The 23,182-nt window shown below is 38.5% G+C and overlaps 1 protein-coding gene across 8 annotated transcripts in view; it reads right to left on the bottom strand.

Annotated features, from left to right (window-relative positions):
* The window catches only part of HDAC8 (histone deacetylase 8), a 223,377-nt gene that overhangs the window by 152,877 nt on the left and 47,318 nt on the right, over positions 1-23,182 (bottom strand). For 6 of the 8 annotated variants that reach the window (XR_009401363.1, XM_059385637.1, XM_059385643.1 and 3 more), the window contains exons 5-8: positions 21,490-21,594; positions 6,058-6,170; positions 2,153-2,230; positions 1,439-1,547 (exon numbers count right to left, since the gene is read on the bottom strand). Coding sequence is in view for 7 of the 8 variants with exons in the window: in XM_059385637.1 (XP_059241620.1) it covers positions 1,439-1,547; positions 2,153-2,230; positions 6,058-6,170; positions 21,490-21,594 (405 nt within the window). In the remaining variant the exon portion in view is untranslated. The remainder of the gene's footprint in view (positions 1-1,438; positions 1,548-2,152; positions 2,231-6,057; positions 6,171-21,489; positions 21,595-23,182) is intronic. The other 2 variants (XM_059385638.1, XM_059385641.1) reach the window with 1 other exon arrangement.

Here is a 23,182-nt window from a genome sequence, read left to right as displayed (position 1 = left end):
GCAGATGGGCTTCAATAGGGGCACGTGTAAGGTAATCTATTTAGGGAAGGCCAGATACTACAAACTCTCCCTGCAGGATGGTGGGTGCTGACTTTTCATTTAAGGCCTAGGAACTAGCAAGCTCTAGGAAACCCCATGGACACAGACAGCACTGAAGAGAAAAACCGAGTTTCTTGCTATGGTGAAAAAAGGATAGCAAAGTGTTGAACACTCACAAGAAGGGGATTAAAAGAAAAACAAAATAATTCTCCTTTTACACAGCACCACAGGATATCTTCATTGGTGAAGTTACATAAGCAGCTCTGATCTGCACATCTCAAGAAGGACAGAACAGAGCCCGAGGGGAACAAAGAAAGGCAATTAAAACCATCAATGGCAGGCTCCAAAAATAAAGGCCTTTTCAGTCTGACAATACAGAGGTAGCCAGGAGACATGATCAAAATCATGAAGAGGCTAGAGCTGCTGCTTGATGGCTTGGCTTGCCAAATCCCTTGAACTAAGAGGCACCTTTGAAGCATACAGTTTTTATTTTTTAATACTTCTGCTTTGTTTTACAACTGCTGGTGATGATGGCCAGCGCAGGCTCCTTTGGGAAGCCCCTGTTTCCACCAAAGGGTGGGAGAAATCTGAGCTGAGTGGGGTAGGAATCAAAAGCACCTCCATCCCCATTACTTACCTTAAGTAATACTGACTTGCTGACTTCTAGTCAGACCTATACTTTCTCTCCTGACAATGTCAGCAGTGAATTTGTACTGGCCAATCACAATTTTTATGAATATGAGTTTACCCACTCCCCCTTCCCCGTTCTGTAGGGCTTTTCAGCCCCAATGGTCTACACCAAACTGTCTGCCTACAAGTGGCTGTAATTTGATCCCTAACCACAGTGTAAAAAGAACAGATTTCTGACTTCAACTGTAACACAAAGAATAGAACTCAAGAATACTTTGAACCTTAACCACAGTGTAAAAAGGACAGATTTCTAACCCCAACTGTAACACAAAGGATAGAACTCAAGAACACATAACGAAGAACTTTCTAATATTCACACCAGTGGATGCAAGCAGATCTCCATAATGGGAAGCGGAAATGAACACTGCCAGGCTAATAAAATGACACACATGCAGGTTTTAGCTAAGAAAGTAGCAGACAGGAGATAACCCAGGCCAGCTTGGAAGCTCTGCTCTTGGGAGAGCAGATGGGGCAGCAAGTCAGAGCAAACCAAGAGTGTGGCTCTGTTCCACTCAGCTCTCCTAAACAAGGAATGGCAACCTGATCGATGAAGTATAATGAGCAGTGTACAAAAGCTACATAGGTATACCGTGGTGCTTCCCCCCCCCCGCAAACTCTTCCTTGAAGACAAGAATGCTGTGAGATTGGGGGCCCTTTCATCCTAAAGAAATGTGATGCACTTGTTACTGGCTCAGTGCTACTACTGTACCTTTCACAGATGTGGTAATACTTCTCGTCCTGTATGCCGTCCTGAATGGGTACGTTTACACTGTAGTACCGTCCCTTCCCTAGGCCAACATCAGACACGTCACCTGTTCCTGTGAAAGAGAGGAGCATCAGGAGCGGTTTTAAGGGCACAAGCATTAGAAAACTGGAAGGATTCTCTGGCAGGAGTCCAGGACAATAAAAGGTCAAGTAGAAGAATGGTCCTGGATTCATGATGTTTCTAAGGAAATGCAATTAAGACAAATAATTCAGAGACGTAGCTGTTGTAAACAATGTTGGGGAAAGAGGAACACCATAAGAAAATGGAAAAACCTTAGTTTCCACTTGGCTAGATCAAATTAAATAACAGAAAAAGATGCACTCCTTTGCTTGGTTTTCCATATGTCTTGGACTGATCTAATATTAGTATGTCATTGCACTTATCAGGATGTTAGGAGTTACACAGGGTATCTGATAGGACAGTAAGTGTAAGTGAGCTGTCTGTTGACAGTCCATAAAAGGCATCTGAAAAAAGAAACAGTATTACATTCCTATCACTGTCACCCGAAAGGACCTGTGTTAAAATTCTGCACAGAGTAACATCAATAAAGTACCACTGGTACGGAACTCTCCAAATACAAAACGTAAGGATGCAGAGAAGAGCTGCAGCATTTCTTCTTCAAATGTAATACTTCAAATGTAATACCAGATTACTTGCCTGGGAAAAATCCCGGGGAGAATTTGTGCAGGGACACTGTCATGACTTTGGAGGTGAAACTGAAGGCATCTTCTACACCTATCAGAGGGGGAAAAAAAACAGCAGAAGAATCACTTTATATATGCAACTCCCGGTTTGCGACAACTGAAATGCTAGGAAGCAGCTGTGGAAAGTAAGAGAGAGGATAGCAATAATAAAGCTAACAAGCTGAGGAGTAAAAGGAACAAGACCCTTCAGTCTTTGATCTCTGTTGTTACAGGATGAGGTAGAACTCTGGCCCCAAGGGAAGTTTTGGGGTTCCTTTTCAAATGCATGGCAAGTTGTAATTGGACTTGCCCTTTCCAAGCAACAGGATGTCCAGGCTCCCTTAGACAACCTCTTCTAAAAGGTGTGGAAGGCTTGAGCTCAGAATTGAAGCATTATCAATAGAGCTGAATAGAGGGAACTGGCACCATCTTGGAAGTTTTATGTTTTGTTTTGTTTCAGTGGTTCTAGTTAAATTCTTGGGATTCCCCCCCCCCAAAGAAGTACAATGTGGCAATCCTTTGAAAAATCTGACCAATACAAACAGTAGGCATCATGTAGTGAAAACCTAATGATAAAGTGCTTCTCTGTGATACAGATTTGGCTATAAATGCAGTTCACCCAAAGTCTAAGCAGCTTGGAGTACCTCTTTCTTGCCAAAACATGGAAGGCTAACAGTCCTGGCTCCTCCCTTAATAGCACCTTTATAATTGTAAAGCTTGAAGGAGGAAGGCTGGGGAGGGTGCTTTTCTAGAAAGGAGTCTCCTTTCCATTTAAACAGAGGCAGAAAATGAATAGAGGCCTGGGAGAAGGAAGTAACTGTTATGAGCCACTACTTTATTTCAGATAAATGCACTGCCCACCTCCATACCTTTCTTCCCAGAATCACATATGGTCATACTATATTCGGAGAGTCCATTTGTAAAATGGAAGGACTATTAGCAAATTCATGTACTATCCTCTTTTATACTTCAAATAAAGAAACTGTCACTGTGTTTACTTAATGCGTTCAGTCTTCATTAGAGGCCAAAAGAGACCTTAGAAAAATAGTAACTGTATATGTGTATCACAGGTATGTTTGAATTTCCCAAGCCTTATGTTTTGCCCTAGGGAGGCAGTTAAAACCAGTTAAAGGCTCCAGGCACAAGGCATTAAGTAAACAAAATAAAACAAAACAAAACATATTAAAATTGCATTTTAACTTAGAAACTGAAGTATAAACAAGGACAATTCATAAAAATCCTGATTATTTCTTGATCCAGAAAGGTGGTACCAATTTATCCTTCTATCGGTGGTGTATGAGGAGGGTTCCCATTTTCTCACACCCTGACTAGCAATGGGTGTTATTATTATTAAACTTAGGCAGAAAATAGGATCTTGTTTAGTTTGCATTTCTCTGAGTGTTAGTGTGTTGAGGACCTTTTCGTATGTTTAGTAGTTCTTTGTATCTCCTCTCATGGGAAATGCCATTAGGTATTGTTAGCAAATCATACTTTAAAAAGGGTCATAGACAGATAGGTGGAGGGTTATGGGGCTTGGTGTGAAAGAGAACAGTGGTTAGGTAAACAAAAGAAGGTGAAAGAGAGTGAGGACAGGCTAAGAGTGCTGGTGAAGCCACCACAGGATGCTGGTTATGGAATCATGGGAGATTTAAAATAAACCAAATGTGTAAGAGTTTGGAGGCAGGGCAGAGGTCACTGGAAGGGAGGTGCTGAAGAGGGGAAATAAACTGAAATGAAACACACCATAAAAGTTGGCTAAAACAGGAAACTCTAAATGGTGTAGAAATAACATTGCAAATGGAAAGAACGGTTTCAGGTGACAGTCATTTCATTCTTACGTGGTTCAACAGAGTTGATTCTATTCTTGAGCTCTGATACTAATAGTTTGAATTTCATACTCATTCATTCATTCAACAAATATTTTACTGAACCACTGCTATATGCATAGTTCTGTTTGTTCAAGCCATTGTGCAGGACAGAAAGAAGTAAACAACTTGATCTCTGCTCTGGAGGAACTGAAAGTTTCTATGGGAGGAGAAGACATAGACACATTAAAGATTTAACTAACAATACAAGACAATATATAATTAAATAGCAAATCAGCGATATAAACAATACAGGACTTGAGGAGGGGAGAGAACTTTCTCGGGCTGGAGTGGTTAGGGCAATTGTGCTACTGTTGGAACTTGAGCTCCTGGAGAGAACTTGGAGAAAAAAGCAAAACTAAGTTAGGAAAGAATAATGCAAAGTCAGGGATGGGGGCAGGAGCACTGAGACCTGTCTGGGGATCACTGAGTGGAGCAGCCTGGACAGCAGGTAGTGAGTGAGAAGACTGGAGAGAAGAGGCAAGGTCTCTTTCAGGCAGGCCTCAAAAGACAGGGCAAAAAGTGTGGACTTTACCTCAAGGAGCATTGTTTTTTAAAGTGTGGCCTGTGGACCAGCTGGACTGTGGCTAAAATGTAGCTTCTTGCGTTTCGTAACCAGACCTACTGAATCTGAGTATTTGGTGGACGTGGTCCAGGAATCTGCATTTTAAAACGAGCTTCCCGGTGTCACCATGCTACATATGTGAGTTTGAGAACCAGTGCTACAGGCCAAGGGTTGGCCAACCAAGGGGCTACATGGCAAATATTTTAGGCTTTGCCAAGGCTTCATGGCCTTGATTGCTTTTTTTTTCCTTTTTGACCTTGTAAGAATGTAAAAAATTTAAAATAAAATAAAATAAGATAAAGTTCTTAAATTGCAGGCCATACAAAAACAAGCCATGGGCCAAATGTTACCCTTATTATAGGCAATAAGGAGCCTCTGAAGGTTTTTGAGCAAGGCTGTGTTTGGTGTTGGCTGAGTATTCAGATATTCAATGGGCATGGTTCTCAGAGTAGTATGTTGGTTGTTTTAACTCTTTTCTCTGTTACCTTTAATTTTCTGTCACCATTCCATGGTAGCATCCATCTAGATGAACTCCTTGGGGAGGTCTCCCCCACAATTTCTTCCTTCTTTTTCTGTTTTGGCAGGAGAGCTGATCCTATCCTCTGTCATATACTATTCTTTTCCTCACTTATGCCTTGATTATGTTAGTTTGTCTCCAAAAATCCCTGGAAACAGGGAAGCAGCAATCACTGGTGTGGGGGAGAGGAGGGAATATCCTTAATTAATTTTACCAGATAAGTGTTCCTAGGTCAATGGAAACATGGGTCACACACAGGATTTATTAAAGAAACAGCAAGTGGGTAACTGTCCCTGAAGCTCTACATTCTAGATGGAAAGTACATAGGAGGGCTTGGGTTACACCCTTCTGGTGGAATCTTCTAAGGGGCCATTAATGGTCTGAGGCAAGTCAAGATTCTGCTACTGTTAAAAGTTACAGGAGATGCCCTGAGTTTGGGCAGCACTAAATATTTTGACATTACAAAGAAAGTGGCACAGATTCTGTTCACTGCATGAGTTGATATTCCTGCTGGTGAAAAATTCAGAGTGTTAGTCTATCATACACTCGTTCAATCTTAAGAAGGAATGAGACTGTCAGCTGTAGCTGCCAATTTCACTTAGAATCTATGCAAAGGGCCTGAGGCAGGTTACTGAGCACTGAGTATACAGTGGACAAGATTCCCACTTCTTAACGTTCTCTACTGGAGAACTTTGCTGGTGGAAGAGAAGGGAGGGGAAATCATAGGAACCTGGTATTCTAAAGCATCTTGGTCAGCATAGGAGGAATTACATTAGTTAGAAGAATCTTTCTTCTACCTACATTAGGATTCTCAATTAGAAAAATTTCAATTGCAACAGGCATTTCTCCTTTTACCAGTCGCCTAGAAGCAGCTTTACTGATAAAAACCTTCTGTCCTAGCAGCAAAGCACCTTTGAAAGTGAAGGGCTTACCATCTCCATGGTGCAGATCCAAATCCACATAGAGAATACGGTCAAATTTCCGTCGCAATCGTAATATTCCCAGGACAGCATCATTGAGATAACAAAAACCAGATGCTTCATCTCTGTAAGAAAACAAGTTGCTATAGCCAAGAGCCAAAAGCAATCCAAGGGAGTCTTTACAGCCAAGGATCTAACCCTTGAGATCTATTCCCTTACAATTCCCCCTTCTTTTAAGAAAAACAAAAATCTACCTACACAGATTACAGAGTAAAATGGCTCAGAATGATCAGAAGATGGAGTGTTTGGGTAAATTACACATTCAAGTTGATTGGTAACATTTTCCAATTTAGGATCTCAGATTTTCAAAGAATTAGAATATTATAACTATATTGGACAAAATGGCACTTTTCTCTAATCATTCGGGAATGATTTTAAAAACCTGTGGTACCCTGGGGTCATCATGATGAATGCTGATTATCACCTACAGGACTTTAAGAAAGCTAGAATCTAGAAAGGGCTTTGAAGATCATCTTGCTCAGCCAGATGTATAAGATGATGGAGATTGGAGTCTCTGTACTGAATCTATGATATAACCTAGAAGTTGTTTCTTTCTTGTTTGAGTAAGTTTTTGCACTTGTTGCTCATAAAAGCTGAATGTAGAATGTACAAAAGCATAACCTCCTGGGTGGCATGTGGTTGCCTTTCGGTAAATGTGATTATTACAAGAAAACTAAAGCAGCCTCCTTTAAAGCTACTGTTTCCTTCACTAAAATTGTCTTCAGCGGATTTCACTGGTGTCCTTTAACTTTTCCGCTATTGGTGATACCATGTCACTTTAACCTCTTGTCAACATTAACCTACTCTTTTATTAAAGCGTGACCTACTCTTATTAGCCTACTCTTTTTTATTAAGTTGCCATTAAGTCTTATTGAGTAAATGTAAAAGAGCATTCTTTATCATCAAAACTGTATTACAGTTTATTTTTAAGGTCTCATCCTAAATGCTTCAATCTCTTCAGCTTCCACAGACATTTTAAATACTCAGCCCATCTTCCCCCCAAGTTCTTCCTGATATTTGACTTGAAATAGAATTCTAAGCATAAGCATCATTTAAAATAGCATTTTCAGTACTATGAGATTGTAAGACCTTCATAGTACCTACAGAATGCATAAACTTCTTCATGAAATCTCTTCCATAATAACATTTTCTATTCTGAACAATACCCTGGTTCACAGGCTGAATCAATGAGACATGTACATTGGCAAGCAGGAAGTTGGTAGAAAATACCACTAAACATTGATTTTTCTCATGAAAAGTGAACTCAGTGATCACCTAGCAAAAAATAGCTTGGCCTTAGATATGCAACCAGGAAGAAACCAGTATGAGAAAAAGATTCGGCCACCCATAAATTCTCTGTAAATAAGAGTTAAATATGTGACTTTGAAAGTTCCTGGATGCTGTTTTCCAATCATGAAAAGCTTACATTTTATAAGTCTACTGTCTTAGCATATCAAAAAAGAGAAACATCAATAACTTTTGGATAGGTAAGATGGGACATTGTTAGGCAAAAAGAGGAGTGTACAGCATAGGGAATGCAGTCAATAATATTGTAATAACTTCGTATGGTGACAGATTGTAACTTATTGTGGGGATCGTTTTGTAGTATATAGAAATGTTAAAACACTATTATATATACCTGAAACCAACAGAACACTGTATGTCAATTATACTTTAATAAAAAATAAATAAATAAAGAGGAGGGAAGGGGGAAGAGGAGAAATGCAAATTAATACAGCACATACCTTTCCCGAGAGCCCACAGTTAAGTCAGGGAGACAAGTCATAAGCACAGGAAAACAAAGCCAAAAAACAAACAAGGCAAGCACAAATAATACAGTATCTAAAGAAGAATACCAGTGTCTCTAAAAACTTCCTGGCTCCCTACCTTTCCTCTGAGATGTTATTTGTTACTGATCATCCTCTCTATGACAATAGCTTAGATAATATTAATAATGATGATGTCTATAATTTAGAAAGGCCTTTGCATGTACTATTTTCCTAATACATTCTTAAAAGAGCTCTATTCTCACTGGATTATAGAATTAAGTGCTTAGATAAATAAAATATTCCGAAAGTTCCCAGAAAATAAGGAAATTAAACTTTGAATACTTTTAATGTGCCAAAAGAATATTCCTATAGAAACAAACTCAAATGTTTTAAGAATTCAAGTTGGCATAATTTAGGTAAATCTTTGGCAGACAAGATTGATTTAATAAATTTGGTTTACTAAAATCAGTTATGTCTTTTCTAATTTATCAGGGTTAAGTATAATATACATGTAGATTTTTATTCTATTTGAGTATATTCCTCCTAAATTTATACAGGTTTACTAATTAAATGAGCTAACATTACTTCTACTTAGTATTTGAGACTATGATAAATGTAAATTTGTTTAGCCTAATTGAGTCATTATTCTAAGGAACTTTATTGCAACAGCAATTATGTTTTATAGTACGTCAGCTTGAAGATAATTTACAAGATCTTTAAGTAACTGAAAACTCTGGACTGATATTAAATGAGTTAATTAATGGAAATTCATTAGATACCTAGATCATTTCTAACTAAGAGAATGCATTAATTACTAAGCATAATTTTGGGTTTATATGCTTTTGCTTCTTTATTTTTACATGCTACAGAGAAACTATGTATTTGGGTCTGTTAATGAACATGTTCTTTTTGGTCACTTATATAAGTTGTACTATAGAGGATATGTATGCATACAGAAAATGGTAGAAGACTGACAGAAAGGGAATTTTATTTGTTGAGATAAAAGTTGGATAAGGTTTGATGAGCTTATCTATTAGATTTCCAAAAAGAATTTCACTATCAAATATTATATACTGCTGCAAAACTAGAATTTGGTTTTCTCTTTGCTAAAACATAATTTTTTTACATTATTGGTCTTCTCTTAATAACAGGTTGCAAAGGTTTTGCTTCACTAAGTAATCTTCAATAACAGGCTGCAAAGGTTTTGCTTCACTCTTTAAGTAATCTTCTTCAATAAAAAAGATTTTGTGTCTTACTAGAATAAACTTACATGGGTTATGCTCCCTTTCTTATGGCCTTGATTACTTAAGAAAGCAGTCTTCTTACTTAGGAAAGAGATGAGGTTCTTTTTCTTTCTTTCTTTTTTTAAAAAATATTTATTTATTTGTTTGTTTGTTTGTTTGAGAGAGCTGGAGAATGAGAACCTGAGAGCAGGCCAGTGGGGGCAGGGAGCAGAGGAAAAGGGACTGCGCTTAACAATGGAGCCCACTGTGGGCTCCATCACAGGACTCTGAGAACATGACCTGAGCCAAAACCAAGAGACGGTTGCTTAACTGACTGAACCACCCAGGCGCCCCAAGATGTGGTTCTTCATGGTCATATTGCCTCCTACGTTTATGTTAAAAATCTTTTATCATGGTTTTGGTTAAGTAGAGAACCAAATACCATTTTTCAGTAATCCATCATCTTATCTTGATCGAATCCCAGAAGGCCCTGGAAAATCACAAAGGATTTGTTCTTTCACCTTATAAACAGAGCCGTGCTAGAAATAATTGTCTTTATTTGATATGTTCCTATTGATGAGATGCACGGGAAGAGTTGCCAAATCAGAAGAGATGCTCAGCTTTCCCTGGGGTAGACTGATATTAGGCAAATTGTTATTAATATAAATATTTCAGAAATTGTATGTTGTATAGGAAGTTCCTAAAGAACCATCAATGTCCTCACTAGCAATGATTTGTTTCTATTTGTCAGAGTCTTTATGCTGCTTTGTCAGATTTTAGATGACTACAGTATAGTGTTTTCAGTTGTAATTTTAAAATTTTTTGAATGTTAACTTGGTTTCAACGTTTCTTCTTTATTGTGAATCTCACATCTGCTAGGCCATTAGTTTCAATTGGGGGGTTCCCAGCACTTACCTATGGAATTTTATTTAATATATAGATGTTTAAGACCTATTCTGCTTAACTGAATCTAACTTGATATTTTTGATATATTTTGGGGGATATTCTAACTGTATGCTCAGTATATTCATGATATATTACATCAGGATTATTATAAGTTACATTTAAGGGTTTTTTGTCTCTATAGGGATTATGTTCACCCATTTTTATAAGTTAGATATAATACCCTGTCTTCTTTGAAAACAGGGTTAATCATTATGTTTATGGACATTCTGTCTAAAACCTTTTTGGGATTGACTTTTATGTTGTTTTGCATGACACAGAAACAACTACATGTCCTTGTCAGTTGCATTATTGTTCTTGTAATGAAGTCTCATCAGATCTTTCATTTTTAAAAAGGATCAGTAGCAAGTTAACCAAAGCTTTTGTACATCTTTTGCTACTTACAGATGGTTTTGTGTATTTTCATCTGATGTCCCTGAGAGCACTTGCAATCAGGTACAAGCTAGAGTGCTTCATTCTCAACAAAGAAAGGTTATCTCAGAGCCCCATGGAAAATGATTTTGCCAAGTATTGAGTACAGGCTTTAAAAAAGTATATAGTTGAAACAACTTTGTTTCAACTGGTATAGTTGAAACAACTTTGAGACCATATCAACGAACTGAGTCAGGATTTCAAGAACTCTAGTTGACAAGGAGACGGGTTAGTGAGACCGCTGATGCAAGGTCGAGTGGAACAAAAACTAATTACACAGACCTGAATGAAACTGATGAGGGATGATTATGGATTTTGTTTAGAATACTGCTGATGTTTTAAAGCAGACAGACCCATAAATACAGAGAACAAACTGATGGTTGCCAGAGGGGAGGGGTGTGGGGATGGGCAAAATGGGTGGAGTGGGAGGTACAGGTTTCCAGTTGTAGAATGAATAAGTCATGGGAATAAAAGGCACAGCATAGGCGATGCAGTCGATGATGTTGTTCGGTGACAGATGGTAGCTAGGCTTGTGGCAAGCAAAGCGTAACCTATGGAGTTGTGGAATCACTAAGTTGGACACCTGAAAGTAATGTAACATCACAGGTTAACTATGTTTCAATTAACACAAAGAATATTGGTGATGTTTTAATGTTCTATTTTCTGGATGCATAAGGGACTCATTTCTTTTTTTTTTCTTGTGCTATCTATAACTCATAATAATTTTAGCAAACCATGCTTTTGCAAACAGAAATAACACACTCATAAATGATACCTCACTGCCCCTGCCTGAGCCCTCCAGGATTCAGAAACTCTTGTCAAGCATTCTTATTTCCAGAGCAATATAATTATCTGCATAGGCTCAATAAGAATGATCTGTCCTACCTGTTATCAGCACATGATTGGCAACATTGGTTATATAACCAAGGCCGTGCCTGGAATGTCCTACTTGCCAATGATGCTCACTGAATCAGAGATGATCAGACACTTTTAAGGAACTAAATTTGGCTTTATTGAGCAATGCATACAAATCCCTCTTGGGAAGACTAGCCTGGTACCTGGTACCTGGCTTAAAGAGTTCCCAGTCTTAGAAGCGAGTAAGGAAGGTTACTTCCTGGCAAGCCCTGGAAGCTTAGGACGTGTTGGAGACCCCAAGAAGAGAGGAACTGGCCCAAATTTATAAACACCACAGATAAAATCTCCGTAGCTTGGGTTCCTAGCTTTAACAGGCTTTAAAAATTTCCAAGTGAGATTTCTTATGAAAACTTCCAGCAAAACAAGCTCAAGAAGGTCTAAATGGTAAATTGCCATTCTTGCTGCACCTTGGTAAATAATCAGGCTAAATCTGATGAGGCTGATTTTTGTTTTTAAGTATTTGTTATTGAGGTTAAATGTACATAATATTAAAATCACCATTTTAAAGTGTATAACTCAGTGGCATTTAGTACATTCATAATATTGTGCAACTTCCACCTTTATTTAGTTCCAAAACATTTTCACACCTCAAAAGAAAACCTTGCACTAATTAAGCAGTCATTCCCTATTTCTCCCTCCCACTAGCCCCTGACAACCAGCAATCTGTATTCTGTCACTACAGATTTACCTATTCTGGACATTTCCTGTAAGCGACATCATACCTTATATGATCTTTTGTGTCTGGCTTCTTTCTCTTAGCGTGTTTTGGGGGTTTGTCCATGTTATAGCATGTGCCAGTGCTTCATTCCTTTTTATGGCTGAGTAATATTCCATTGTATGTATAAACCACATTTTGTTTATACATTCATCTGCTGATGGACTTTTGGATTGTTTCTACTTCTTGGCTCTTGTGAATAGTGATGCTGTGAACATGTGCGTGCAAGTGTTTGAGTACCTGTTTTCAATTTTTTTGAATATATACTGAGGAGTGAAATTGCTAGGACATATGGTAATTCTATGTTTAACTTTTGAGGACAGCCAAGCTATTTTCTATGGCAGCTGCACCATTTTACATTCCCACCGGCAGCATACGAGGGTTCCAATTCCTCAACATTCTCATCAACACTTGTTATTTTCTGTTTTGTTTTTTCAATTCTAGCCATCCCAGTGGGTGTGAAGTGGTGTCTCATTGTTAATTTGATTTGCATTTCCCTGGTGACTACTGATGTCAAACATCACTTTGTATGCTTGTTACCATTTGTATATCTTCTCTGGAGAAATGTCTATTCAAGTCCTTTGCTCATTTTTAAATTGGGCTATCTTTTTGTTGTTGAGCTGAATGAGTTCTTTATATATTCTGGATACCAGACCCTTATGATGAACTTCAATTTATCTATTTTTTTATTTTGTTGCTTGTGGGACCAGCCTTATTTTGAGTTCAAGAATAATCTCTCTTTGAGATTATCTCTGATCAAAAGGGATGTGACTGTTTAGAGAAATTTTGTGTTTTAAAGGAAAACTCACCTACAGCACACCATTCCAGGTTATCAGAAACTATTATCTCTGAGCTATCATCTCTTCATAAACTGCAGGTTCCTGATGAGTATGCAAACTTTGTCCTCTCTGGTAGAGATATAATTGACTTCCTTTCCTATGTGGAAGAATCAGTTTTGGTATCTACTTGGAAACTGGACTGGGCCTTGTCACCCTGCCCGAATTGTTTATCCTTAACCAAATTTTTTATTCTTCCACTGTTCTTCAATATCTGGCTAATATCCACCAAATGAACTTTTCCAATTTTTCTTCCTCCTACCTGACTTGAGTCACCAAGAACTAAAACTTGATGGCCCAAGTCCTTGTGTTGCCTTATAGCTTCGTCTCTTCTCTGGGATCTGAAGCAGTCCTGCAAGCTAAAGCTCAATGAGTTGATATAAATCTGGAAGAACTGGTCACCACATCAGACCACGTATGACTGGAATTCTCCTTGAACAAGCTTCCACCTAGAACATGAAGGCTGTCTGAGGAAATGCTCAGGTCACGCATGTCCTTCTATGAGAGGTAACCTAGACTCCGGACAGTGTCACCAAGAACACTGACATCTTTGCTCCATGAATGGTGCTGCAAAATGGATTTTCCTCCATTGGTGTCTTAGAATTCACTTGACTGGTTATCTTCAGATTTTAATTCTTGGCTGCCTCTTTTGTGTAATAGAAGCTTTTATATATTTTTTTCCATTTTAGTTTTCCCTCTTTTAGTTTGGAGTCTGAACTCCAAACCCTACAACAACTGACTTTTGCAAGTACCTCTTAACAGATGATTCAACTGGTTTTAAAGGAGCAGCACTAAGAGGTCAAGAGACCATTTCTTAGACCCTGCTTCACCATCCTCAGGAGGGTTACCATTGCCTCTGAGTTGCCTGGCGATAATACTTGCCTTGAACAGTGACATTGTTGAAGTTTATCTGAGCCCTGTGCTTCCCAGAAAGCAGTGATATTTAAGAACCTTGGCTCCTTTTGTTTTCCAGGAAAAGGTGAATTGCAAGATACCATCCCATACCAGCATATTATTCTAAAATAGGACTATTCTAAAATTTCCCAATGACTCCCATAAGACTTGCAAGGGACTCCCTTGTTTACCTGTCTCTGTAAAACCCCAGGCTCCCTTACTTTTCTTTGAGATATTTCTCATTAATAAATGTTCTCCTTATTGCAATAGCTAAATAAAATCATTTCCTCATTGTGCAGGGCATTTCTCTTTCACATCAGCAACACACAAATGTATTCAGAGGATAGACCAGGTTCAGCAAACACACTTCTGAAAACTCTTGAGAAATGTGTCTGCAGCATTGTGGTTAGGAAATTTTTTAAAAAGTAAGCTCTACACCCAACATGGGGCTCGAACTTATGACGCGAGATCAAGAGTCATGTATTCTACCAACTGTGACAGCCAGGCACCCCAGGCAATATTTTTTTCCTTTACCAGAAATATCTAGCTTCTTAAATGCCCTGGTGAACTGTAAACTGCGAAGTCAATTTTTAAGAAAAAGCACATGGCCCAGTCAACTGCATTTACTTGCATGTATTTGCTGTTTTTATGTCCATTAGGCCAGAGATCAAGGATGCTTGGATCATGAATGGTATTAAGACATTTTTTCAAAGACATCATATGGCTACCTCACCCAGGCAGAGCCAGATACCTGTACTGTTCAACAGCTGCACTGTTACTGGCAAAGATTTTGCAACTTTTTTTTTTTCAGTCCTGGTATCAAAATTCAGCATCATAGATTTCCAGGGTTTACTTATTTGGCCCTTCCTATTTTCTCTTTTAGTGTTAGCATAAGTCTTATAATTCTTGACTTTCATTATAGCTATTTTGGAACCAGCTGGTAGTATGGTTTGGCTTTTCGCTGTTGTTGGCATATAATAAAAATAAGAGGCAACATTTATCAAGTGATGATCCTGTGCCAGGAACTGTCCTAGGTGCTTCCAATGTGTTAATACAATCAATTCTCACAGTGGCCCTGTGAGGTTGATACTATTATTATTTCCATTTTAAAAATGAGGAAACTGAAACAGGGAGATTAAGTATCTTGTTCAAAGTCACGTAGATAGGAAGCAGTTGGTCTTGAATTTGAATTTAGGCAGTCTGGCTCTTCTGCATATAAGCTTAATCACTTTGGTAAACAGCTATGATATTCTTCTATCAACATTTGTTGCTTTTCCTCTCCTTCATAATTTCTTTTACCTCTCCTTCATGCCTATTTCTGTCTTCATTTCATTTACAATGTTGCTGAAATTAGTCTATCAAGTCAGTTTCCTCCCACCTCTTCGCCTGTCTTTCATGTACCACCTTTCTACTTTTTCTGCTAGCCTCTCTCCCCTTTGCCATTGTCTGACTTGAATTTAAAAGCTTTTTGGTCAAAAAAGGAACCACCACAGATCCTTCTAGTAGCAAATTTTCTTTCCAGATTTCTCCTACAATATCCCACCAAACTTTAATCATTCCAACTTTCAGGTTATGTGGATTTGGGACAATTTTTTAAAAATCCCCCGCAAAGGCAAGTAAACGACTACGGCCAAATTTGTACCAGTTGACTTTGTGGTGGTCCTCTCCTATATAAACCCAATTTAGCTACTGTCTTAGCTCCTTTGGATTTAGAAGTTATACAGGAATATGTGTGAAAAAGGATTAGGTCAAGAAGGCTCTACTTGTTAATAGAAACAAATCCATTAACTGTGTGACAAAACTGAAAATGTTATCCAGGAAATAAAATAAATGTGACAGTAGCTAATTCTACACAGTTCTCACTCTTTCCACATCATTTGGCATGATAAGCAGTCTCTATTAAAGACAAATGAAGGCTTGGGAGAATAGAAATAAGGTAATATTTGCCTGAAAATGAATCAAGAAAAGGGACTATGAATTCATTATGGTGAAAAGTGCTGGAAGGCCACTTTCAGAATTCACAGACCACATTTCCCTTTGGATAATTACATATTCCAAGGTAAACGAATGGGAAAAGTGTAAAGCAGTACTATTTACCACTAAGAACCGTAGCTAGTTTATAAACAAAACACAACATTTGCACTACAGAAGAGTCAAAGTGGTGAGTAAGCCCCTGATAATTGATGTAAGATTAATTCCGTTGGGGAATAAATTGAAGAGACAGGTCAAGATGAACTCAATCCACTTGTTTACTTTGGACATGCAAAGTTCCATTTTTTGGATCTAAACTTTTTAGCACAGTTTTCTCTGATGACATAGAATTTTCATGTTCTAAACTATGGTTTTACTCAGTAAAGTATAGATTAGCAAGTCAAAGTCTTCACTTGGCTAGTGAATTTTTCTTTTATATCACTCTGCTTTCAGGGAAGGAAGTAAATGAGAGGAAACCAAACAATTTCCCAAAGTAATTTCTCAGCATATACCCCAGGTTAAGTCCAGATTTAGTCAATATCTGGAACTTTTGGTGATCTTATCCAATTAGTATCAAGGGTGCAGAAAAACTGTGTAACTCTAAGTGCTAGTAGCAAGATTCAATCAGGTCCATTCTTCTGTGCTTACTAAGGCAGAAATCTATAGACACATTTTTTAAAGGTTGGAACATAAAGAATAGCATGCAGGACATTAGGAGAAGGAAGGAAAAATGGCGGGGGGATCAGAGGGGGAGATGAACCATGAGAGACTGTGGACTCTGAGAAACAAACTGAGGGTTTTGGAGGGGAAGGGGTCGGGGGTTGGGTGAGCCTGGTGATGGGTATTAAGGAGGGCACATATTGCATGGAGCACTGGGTGTGGTGTATAAACAATGAATCTTGGGACACTGAAAAAAAATTAAATTAAAAAAAAAAACCGTACTGGCCATATAAAGAGGTCCTGTGGTGCCTCATAGGGCAATACTAATACAAACTCAATAAAGGTTAACTATTATTATTATTTAAGATGGACCATGGAGCACAGATAGTATTTCAACAGGTGGAGATAGGAGAGAAGGCAAATGAAGCAGGATAAACAACAGAAACAACTGTTTGGAGGCAGGGAAGATCAAGACATGTGAAGAGAACACAGACTAATCTGGATTTTAGAGTACAGTTAGGGAAAAGTGGAAGTTAAGTTTGCTGTGGTAGATTTGGTGGCAAACTGGAAAACTTTTGGAGGCTAGACTTTCTGTTTGATTGGACAAACACTGGAAAATCATTAAAAATTTCTGAGCTAAAGAAAAAAAGTCAAATTTATGTTTTGAGGGAAAAAATCTGGTAGATGAGTCAGCTGGATTGCAGTAGAAAAGCATGACAAGTGGATAAATGAGTTGCAGAGAGGGGATGGGACCTGGAGCTGAGGTGGTGGTTTTGGGACTAGAAAGGAGGGTGAGCCTGGTGGTGGGTATTAAGGAGGGCATGTATTGCATGGAGCACTAGGTGTTGTACATAAACAATGAATCTTGGAACACTACATCAAAACCTAATGATGTACTGTATGGTGACTAACATAACATAATAATAAAAAAAAGCTTAAGAAATATGTATAAAACAAATAAAAAGGCTGGTGCAACTGTTCCCTAAACCAGAGAGTTGATTAACCAGAACATTCCATTCCTGAGCATTCTGATTAATCAAAAATATAACTTTTTACTTTAAGCTCTAAATTAATGGACTTAAAAGCCTCAATGGTTTAGAGTTGAGGAATTAAATGTACTCTCCTCCTCCACAAGAAAAATAACATTTTATGTAAAACTGATGGAAACCGTGTCTGCTCAACCTTTCTAGTTAAATAGAAAAAACACAAAAGCACTGGCAAAGCAGCTGTCTCAGGCTTAATATATATGCATTTGTATTTCGGCACCTGGTCTTGGCACATAAGATGAGTGTTTCAGGAGCCAAAGACTTTATGTGCTTGCATCCCAACCTACGTAATACACCCCATTAAATTGGCTGGAGTTTATATTAGGTGTGGATAGGAGGAAATGCCATTCTGCTCAGTGAACTGATCACAACCTCTGCCGAATCAGGAGAGAGAAAAGAGTGCTTGCTTTAAAAATGCAGGGAATGCTTTTCAGACTTTCTGGCTTCTGCTGATGCAAATCTAGGGTAATTAAAAAAAAAAGAAAGATTTTATTTATTTGACAGATAGTGAGAACTGGGAACACCAGCAGGGAGAGTAGGAGAGAGAGAAGCTGGCTTCCCACCGAGCAGGGAGCCTGATGTGGGGCTGGATCCCAGGATCCTGGGATCATGACCTGAGCTGAAGACAAGACACTTAACAACTGAGCCACCCAGGTGCCCCGTGGGTAATTTTTTGACATACAAGAAAAACATATGGGAGCTCCTCAAACGTCCTTTTGACTATAGGATTAATGACAAATTTTACCATGTATTACTGAAACTGTTCAAAACCTGGACTGAAAACACCTATGGTTTTTCCTCATGTTATATCGATGTTAATTACAATATCAAAAAGACAAACTATAAAAGGCGTAGCATTATTTTTCACACCTTTTCTGCAAACAGATGACTACGTTCTGAAATTTTGTTCACAATTATAATATACATATATTCTACTCAATATTTTTCAGCTGTAGATTGTGACTTCCTAGCAAATTGATAATTATTTCTCTTTAATATGGAGGGAACTTTCATAATTTGTCTCATTATTTACAAGAAGGTGTTAAGCTCAAGCAGGGAGTAAAGGGGCCTGGCTGGCACTCAGAGGCTTGGCTGGACAAGACTCAGAATCGTTTTGGCCATCCCTAGGAAATGAGCCTTTAAATCAAACATTATTCCTAGTCCCCAGCAGTACTGTGGCCTTCTTCTGATACCTCAGTCTCAGGCAGTCTGCCTAAGAGGGGACTCTGTATGCAGTCAATCTGCAGAAAGGTGCTGAGGACTCATTCTGTGCTCTGTCTCTGTATTAAGGGTTGTGGACAATGCAAGATGTCCTGGACCCTGCCCTTCAAAAGACAGTGACTCAGTAGAATTCAGCTGTAAAAAAGGACAAATACATATTTTTTGAAAAACCCATAACGTGTGCATGAATAAGCATTAAATTATATGGTATAGACTAAATTTTTTTCAACTTCCAACCACCTAGCCCTAACCTGGGAGCTTTCTTCTAAGAGGCTCAAAGGACATATGATCTCATTTACTTGTATTAGCTCCATGTAAAGTAAGGGAAGAAATGGCTACTCCCAGGGTACTTAGGGAATTGGCCACATACTACAGAGCTTCTAGGGGTCCTATATTCCTCCCAGTGTTCCCTCCCTATCACATGCTTTACATTGCTTATTCTAAGTTTCTAAAGCACAATTCTGACAATGCTATTACCCTGCTTAAAAACCCCTCAATGAGTCCACGTGCCTGTAAGAAAAAAAGACCCTTTCTTTAGCATAGCACATACACAATGCCCTTCCTGGTCTTGGCCCTGCCTACTTTCTCAAGCTTCTTATCTCACCATTCCCCTCAAGTACTTAGAATTTAACCACACTAAACTTTTCTCCCTATCCCAAACATAGGATATTCTCTAAGTCTCTGGGGCTTTGTGCATATGTAGTCTTGGATGCTGAATGACTTCCACCTCCTCTGCCAACCTTTACCTATCCTTGAAGATCTGGCTGTGAAGACAGCCCTAAAGTTCCACATTCCTTTCCCAGGCAAAGAAAGTTGATACCACTTTTGTACTCCAAAAGTTTATTCAAACCTCTACCACAGTAATTATCAGACTGGCTTGCAAATGATTACTTCCTGTACCTGTCTCCTCCACTAAACTATAAACTCTTTGAGAGCAAGGACTCTATCTCTTACTCATCTTTATACCTTCAATATCTAGCACAGTGCTTAGCACATGGCAGGCTCTGAAGAACACATTTTTTTTTTATTTTAAAGGTTTTATAGGAATGATGAAATGTCTAAAGAATGAAGAAAGTGATTTTTATTTTTTACCTTGGATAAATGAAAAATAATGTTCAGATTATACATTTACAAATTCAAATGTGATAAACTAGAAAAACTTTGGACCAAATCACTAAAATTGGACTGATCAGTACCCAAATCAGGAAACTTTAAGGCTCCGTGACTCATTGCTCCCCCCACCCAAGAACAAACAAACAAACAGAGAAACAAAGCATGGATTTATGGGATTTATGTAGAAGCTGGTTCTAGATCTACAGACATGTCATTAGTTTTTTTTAATGTGTTATTAAATAGGGAGTTTTGCATTAAATATATCCAAAATATAAAGTTAGATGTGGCAGTTTTGTTTGGTAGACACACTTAAAATGGAAATGACCTGAATCAATTGGCAAAGTGGGTGGATATTACTAGGGTAAAATTTAATATCAAAACAAAGAAGGTAATTCACTGATGTGAAACAAACTAGGAAAGTGGAAGATACCCTGTAAGGTCGTATTTGAACTGGTTCTCAGTACTGTAACACAGCGACAGACTTCTGGGAGACTGCACAGACCATCTTGATGCGTAGCCTCAAGATCAATTTATGAAATAAACACCTTATTTAACTCATGGCTAGTGCTTCAAGCCAATGGATGGCTTTACATGTAGAAAGAACCATTTGGTGGTATGTTTGTCTACTTTGTAGTGACAAATACACGTACAAATAGCGTTTGCTGGCAGTAGTGTCATCTTTAAATATTGAAGACAGAGATGTAAAAATGGCATGAAGGAATATCAAGATATGCATGTTCAGGCATAGATTATATCTGTAGTTCTTTTTTTTTTTTTAAAGTCAGCTCGATGCCAAATGTGGGGCTTGAATTCATGATGCTCAGATCAAGAGTCACATGCTCTACTGACTGAGCCAGACAGGTGTAGTTTTTTTTAAAGTTCTCTTCAGCAGCAGTCTGTTGTTTATTTATATATTTTTCCAAATGAAATTTTATGTGAAATCCCAATATAGAAAATAAACAAAATCAATACCGCTCTGGTTAAAGTGCGACACTTTGGTGGGGGGGGGGCAGTTCCAGAACCCTATATACTTAGCCACCCCTTTACTTCCTGTAGTTGCCACTGAGGCATCTTAAGGAATCCTGGGATAGATACTGCGGAAAGGTCTCTACATGGAGAGAAAGGTTAGAATAGATGACTTCTGGTTCTTCCTGACTCTGAAAGTCTATAATATGCTAATCCTCTCTCTAATATTTAAGATCAGCCAGGAAGTCAGGATTTTATTCCACTTATGGAAGAGTCCAGGGGAGGACAATATAAATAACTAAAGGTTCGAGAAATAATAATTACTTATTGGGCACATGTAACAAAAGAGGTCTATCTCTTCCTTCATCCCTCAGCATATAAATTTGTATTGAGCACTCGCTCTGGTCCATAAATAAAGATGATACAGATCATATAGATAAGCCTATTCTCAAGGACTTCACAGTGTGTGTGTGTCGGGGGGTATTGGGGGTGCATGGAAGCAGATGAAAAACACACACAAAAAAACCAAGAAAACAACATACTCTGACATCACAAAAATAACACAGGAATGGGATAGAGAGTAACAGGGTGTGTGTGGGTTACTTCAGATAGGTTGGTCAGGAAAGATTCTCTGAGCAGGTGATATTTAGACAAAGACCTGAAAAGTGAAAAGAAACTCACCCATACTGAGATGAAGTCTTCCAGGCAGAGAGAACAGCATGGCAAAAGCTCTGAGGCAGGAAAGAACTTCCTTGGCCTATTTGAGAAGCTGAAAGGCCAGTGTGGCTGGAACACAGTTAATGAAGGAGAGTGGTACAAGATGAGTTCTGATGGGACCAAATTACAGGGGCCATCCCAAGGAGTTTGGACTTTATTCTCAGTGAGATAGGAAACCTTTGGAGGGTTTTGAGCAGAGGAGGGGTAGGATCTGATTTAAACTATCGTTTCTTCTACGAAGGGATGTTGTATAGGTGATCACCAGCACAAGGAAAATGAGCGGAACTGCATCAGGAGAAATTTGGTAGCACAGAGGAAATTTGGAAGAAATGTTGCCAAAAGAGGTTGAAGAGTTTTATTTTATGGCACAAAGCTAATTTCTTGGCATGATTTAACAAGCAGCCAGAAAGATAATTTCTTTAGCCTTCTTACAGCTGTCAGCTTTGACAATTTATCCCTGGTGTCAGAGTCACTGGGAGAGCTGAGGCTCCATTTAAGTCTCCTCTCGATGCTTCTTTCATTAAATTAATTGCTTCTAAATTGCTTATAGCAAAGCAGCAAAAGATGGCAAAAGGCAGAAATACAGTACTTCCTTTTTCCGAAGACGCCTGGAAATGTGATTTTTCTCTATAAGAACCTACCTTAGTACTTACTTATGAGTTAGTTTACCAGCAAGTTTCCTCCTGGCATCTGAACCTCAAATCCCAACCTTAAGTCAGTCTGACCACCTGTTTTTTCTGTTCCCAAAGCTAGGAAGGTCAAGTGCTGCTGGAACAAACCATGTAACTGCAGATGTACACCATTATACATTTATGGTTCCTGATCACAGGTGGGCCTTCAAGGCTGCTCAGTAATAGTTTACTTCCTTCTAGCTGTCTCTTTTTCACTCCTTACAATAGATACTATAATCTCACTCACACCCAAGAGTTCCTGATCAAAATTCCATTGCATTCCCAATAAGATCCAAAGTCCTACCATGGTCCACAAGGCCTTGCATGACATGCCCTTTATCAATTCCTCTGTCCTCTCCTGCCCTTGTCCCCATTACTGACTTCGCTCCAGCCACATTGGCCTTCTTGCTCTTCCTAAGAACATCAAATGGATAATGGTGTGCATCTGCAGTTATACGGTCTGCTTTTGAGGGACTGTCAAGATTGTTTTCCAAAGTGGCTGTACCATTTTACAATCCTACCAGCAGTGTATGAGGGTTCTAATTTTGCCTGTTCTCACATGTATTTGTCATCATCTGTCTAGTTGATTTTAGCCATCCTGGTGGGTGTGAAATGGTATCTTATTGTAGTTTTGGTTTGGACTTCCCTAATGACTAATGATTTTGAACAACTTTCCTTGTGTTCATTGGTCATTTGTGTATCTTCTTGGTATAAACATCTATTCAAATCTTTGCCATATTTTAACTGGGCTATTTGTCTTTTTATTGTTGAGCTGGAAGAGTTCTTTATATATTCTGGACACAAACCTCTGATGAGATACAGGCCTATCCATTTTATTGTAATTTACTTTATTGTGCTCCACAGATAGTGCTTTTTAAAAAATTTTTTTATTTTTTATAAACATATATTTTTATCCCCAGGGGTACAGGTCTGTGAATCACCAGGTTTACACACTTCACAGCACTCACCAAAGCACATACCCTCCC

The sequence above is a fragment of the Mustela nigripes genome, chromosome X (genome assembly GCF_022355385.1).
Source record: "Mustela nigripes isolate SB6536 chromosome X, MUSNIG.SB6536, whole genome shotgun sequence".
NCBI classification, from domain to species: domain Eukaryota; kingdom Metazoa; phylum Chordata; class Mammalia; order Carnivora; family Mustelidae; genus Mustela; species Mustela nigripes.
The sequence above is the reverse complement of the archived record's forward strand: the minus strand, read 5'-3'. Positions and strand labels throughout refer to the sequence as shown.